General features: G+C 53.7%; 1 protein-coding gene across 1 annotated transcript in view; it reads left to right on the top strand.

Annotated features, from left to right (window-relative positions):
• Positions 1–2131: 2131 nt before the first annotated feature.
• The window catches only part of LOC104274469 (transcription factor AP-2-epsilon-like), a gene marked incomplete at its 5' end in the record, with an annotated part of 3896 nt that continues 1452 nt past the window's right edge, over positions 2132–4575 (top strand). Inside the window, 2 exon segments of the mRNA XM_009870112.1 lie at positions 2132–2360; positions 2613–2731. Coding sequence (XP_009868414.1) covers positions 2132–2360; positions 2613–2731 — 348 coding nt within the window.

Below are 4575 nucleotides of genomic sequence, written 5' to 3'. Positions count from 1 at the left end.
CGGGCGTTGACCTCCGCAGCGGGAGGCTCTGGGTTGCAGCTTTCAAGGGGATTTGTTTCTGGCAGTGGCATCATTTTTAAAAATGCCCAGTACGTGTTTCACAAGTGTTGTGGTGTCTCCATGCATCGGCATCTATTCGTGCCTTCCCACCACCCTGCCCCACTCCTCCCTGCGTGCGGGGACACTCATGGCACCGGTCCCCAGGCCAGTTTTTGGGGGGTCTGGTGTTTCCTCGCCCCGATGCCAGCCAGATTTGCCTCCTCCCCTGGCGCCGTGTTCGAGCCACGCTTCCCCTCTCCCCTGCATGGCTGCTCGGTCCCTCACGTGTGTGCGCGTCCCCGGCCACGCATGCAGCTTGAGTGCACGGCACTGCATGATTTCAGGCATGCACAAGTCTGAGAATGTGTGAATTACGCAGAGCTCTTTGTGGACAGACAAGGTGTACGATACCACAAGCAACACCTGCTCTCCAGGGGTGTCTGGTTTTGGGGTGGCCCTCACTGCAGCAGCACCCACACCTGCTGGGTGCCAGGGCCCGAAGCCACTCACGCCTCGGCAGCAACGCACGGATGTTTGCAAAACACGCTCTGACTTTTTATTTTAAGCGTGTCCCCTAGAGACAAACATAACCTGTTCTGGGACTGTGGAAGAAAGCTTTGAAGTTGCTGCTTCCTGGAAGTAGCTCTGGTTTCTCGCGTCGAACGGTGACGTTCCCATGTTTGCCCTTCCCTCGACCATCTCTCAACCAGCTGCGGTCGTGGCAAACGCCGGCACCACAGCGACGCCAGCCCGGCACCAGTGCCCCTGCCCTCGGTCTCCTGCCTTGGTACAGCTCTCATGCTGAGAGGAAACTTCATGTACCTGAGTTCTTTTCCATTCATCTTCTAGTCTTAAAACATTAACTATTTTTATGTTAACACAGGCTACATTTTTTTACTGCCCCACTAATAAGCTCTATTTACAATATGCTGATTGTAAGCACTCCCTAATAGGTCCAGGCTGTGTGCCCTCCCCAGTTAATTTTGGGGTTTTCCGTTTCATTCTGGGCATGAGTATTTCCTTTATAAAACCTGCATCTCGCCCTGGTGTTCTTGCTGCGTTACTTCCAGGAACCATCTGAATGTGCATTGTGGAACAGTCATTTACCGAGGAACCACAAAGAACGCCAGGGCTGAAATGATCTGGAGCAATGGCATTTGCCGCCCTCTTTGGATTCTTTCAAAACCTTATTTTTTTTTTCCAGAGCCAAACTGGTTATTAATTTCAGAACATGAGAGCCAAAGAGATTTGGCACAGCCACAGTTTGAGCCTATAAACCTTTACTGCGTCTAAGAACGTTTCTTACTGGGATGGCGTATGGGAAAACCGTGCCCACTTCAGCCCGGGGGCAACGCCACGGGCCCGATGCAATGCTGCAGCCGCCACCGCCTGGCCAACCTCTCATGTCAGCTCGCTGCTGCCCATTAAGTAGAAGGAAGTCTGTGCTGGATTAATTGGGTTTGAGCTCCTCAAGCTTTCTTGAAGCCAGGAATGATGAAAGTTTAGGGCTGTGGCTTGTTGTGGGGCTAATTCCAAAGCTGAAGCCAGAGAAAGTCTTTCCATGGGTTCCTGTGGACACCAACTGGTGAACGGGGCTCTCGGCCACACCGGCACCTCCGGGCGGGGGCTCAGCCCGGCCGATCCTGCCCGGTGGGATGTCCCCCTGTGCTGAGCCAGGACAGGAGCGGCACCCCAAGAGCTCCCCACACCTCCACGGGAGCCCAGAGGGGACGGGCAGCTGGCCGCAGGCCTGGGCAGCGATGCTGCAGACAGTCCTCAGCCTTCCAGGAGACCAGCCCAAACCCTTGGGTTTAATTACGGTCGAGCTGAGAGGTGTGGGAAAGGAGGTGAGAGCAGAGTCCAGGCTTCTTCCATCTTCTTTTTTTCCCCTTTATTTAGTTTAGTTCCCTGGCCCCACCTCTCTTCTTTTACTGAGGAAAATAAGGAACGAGCTGGGGTAACACAGCCAGCCACGCTGACATCTGTGGGTGCTGGGGGCTAGAAAGGGACAGGAGAGTCACCGAGCAGCTTCCCTGGCTCTGGGGTCTCTCAGCCACAGTCTCCTCTTCTCTCTCCCTTCCTTGTCTCCCAGTGCCCATCCCCTCGAAGGCCAATGGCACCACCATTTCCACCCTGACAATGAACAAAGACGGCCTGATCGGAGGGGTGACGAATCCCAATGAGGTCTTCTGCTCCGTGCCTGGCCGCCTCTCGCTGCTCAGCTCCACCTCCAAGTACAAGGTGACGGTCGGGGAGGTGCAGAGAAGGCTCTCACCCCCCGAGTGTCTCAATGCCTCTCTCCTCGGCGGGGTCCTCCGCAGGTAAGCTGCTCCGGAGACGCTGCGACAGCCCCAGGAAACGCGGGGGGTGACACCAAAGCAAGTTCTGAGTTCAGCTCTTACCTCTTGGGTTAATGAAGGCGAGAGATTCTGGCGTGTGGCATATTGGGGATTAGCATTTTTGTTGCTTTTTACTTTCCTTTCAAACCTGAAAGCTTAAGCTATGATTAGTTATAGTTATTTTAACATTAATGACATTCAATTTTTTAACCTGTCCTCATTTTCTCTTTTCAGAGCAAAATCAAAAAATGGGGGTCGGTGTTTAAGGGAAAGGTTAGAGAAAATCGGACTAAATCTACCGGCAGGAAGGCGCAAAGCCGCCAACGTCACCCTGCTGACATCCCTCGTGGAAGGTAAGCGTCGCGTGGGAGTGCCGAAACTTCAGTGCCCTTCGTTTGCAGCTCTCCACAAATGAGAACACTGAAAGCAAAGCACAGCAGTCACCACCGACAGCCTGGGAATGTCCCGCGCAGGTCTCCGTGCTGACTCAGGCATGTCTGCCTTCCCAAACTCAGACATTTCTGTCGGACCAGTCACAGCCTGTGGGCAAAAGGCATCTGCAGGGCTGCGAGCTGCTTTTTGGCTAGATCCGAGCATGCTGTTCATCTCTGTGAACTTACAGCGCTCGGCCAGGTTCACAGAAACCGAACACAAACAGAATTTAGCAGCAGCTCTGCGGCACTGCGCACCCACCAGGGCACGGCACGGGTGCTGCTGGCCGGGACGTCCTTGGGCAGTTTCGACTGTTCTGTCCAGGCTCCGTGTCTTGTCTCCCGTAAGCAGGAGATGCCCCATAACCAAATCCTTCCCTCCTGCACTCAGAGGCACCGAGGAGATGCCACACAGCTCCCAGCTCTTGTGGGTGAAGGTCAAGTTCGTAGCAGCCGTGCTCGGAGCGCGGCGTCGAGGGCTAAGCCACGGGAAACGTGCCGCGGGCAGCACGCGACCTGCCGTGACGCGCGAGGTGCCCCTGCTTAAAGCCACTCGTGTATTTGCTCCCCTCCTACTTTCTTTTGCTTGATGGAAACGATGATGTTGCCGCTGCATCTTGGGAGAAAAGGACGCGGGACGCAAACAAATGCAATGACAGCTCCGACTCCCTTCGAGCTTTGGAATCCATTGTGCTTGCACCCAGCGTGCTGGAGGCAGCTGCCTGCAGGTTCTGAATAGAAAATCATCTCCATTGTTGCCAGCAAATTAAATGACCCGCTTCATTAGGCGGAGGTTGTTACTGAGGGCAGTTGGTTTGTGCTGAATGAGAGGCTGATTTCCATTAAAAAAAAAAAGAAAGAAAAGAAGGAAAGAAAGAAAGGAAGGAAGAAATGTACGTTTTGATCTCAGGTGGCTGCTGATGTTTTGGTTCCTGCTTACCAGCCCATAGTAAACAAAAGAGCAGTGCCATGTGTGCTTTGTGGGTGCGCTGTCCCCTGCACACAAGTGTTGTGGCACCCAGAGGAAGGTGCTGTTGCCTCGTCATCACACAGGACACTGAACCTGGCTTGTGCCCCCGTGCCCCAGGCACCCTCCTGCTTGGACACTTGCTGTCTCGGTTTAATTTGTTTTCTCCCCTCTGCCTTTCCAGTGCTTTTCTGAGTGCTGGGGATACATTTTTTCTTAGATTGACCTGCAGGCACTCCTGCAGCTGTGGGGAATGGGCACCCAGGGCTGCAGGGAGAAACTCCACCTCCTTTGGGAGCCCTTGCCACGCACACTGAGCACTTGCCCTCTCTTGGGCACCTGCTTGGTGGAAAAAACTCCTGCACGGACCCAGGGGAGCTGCGAGGCTTTATCTGAGCTTCAGAAACATCCTCAAGCTCTCGGGAAGAGCTGAGCATCCAGCCAGGCTCCCGTGGCTCCCGGCTTTTTTTAGCCTCTCCCGGGCTCTGACTCAGTGTGGCTTTAACCCCACTTTCAAAAGCTGGACTGCCTTGTCCTCTCTGCCACAACCTTCCTAAGACAGCACCAAATTGTCTTGAAAAGATCGAGCTGAGTAGCCACTCGCACACACGTGTGGAGGAAATAAATCCTGGCTCCAGCCTTGGCTTTGAGGTCACACAGCCCCTTCTGTTGTCACAATAACTGTATCTCAGCAGCTATTACTTTCTGATTGTTTTTTAACTTACAGATGGCCACAGCTCTGACTCTCTAGGTTTACCTTATTTGCTCCCTCTTTAGAGGAGATGAAGTGGAAAGTATT

Source organism: Apaloderma vittatum, unplaced genomic scaffold (assembly GCF_000703405.1).
Source record: "Apaloderma vittatum isolate BGI_N311 unplaced genomic scaffold, ASM70340v1 scaffold23455, whole genome shotgun sequence".
Taxonomy (NCBI): Eukaryota; Metazoa; Chordata; class Aves; order Trogoniformes; family Trogonidae; genus Apaloderma; species Apaloderma vittatum.
This window is presented reverse-complemented; position numbering and strand designations above follow the sequence as displayed.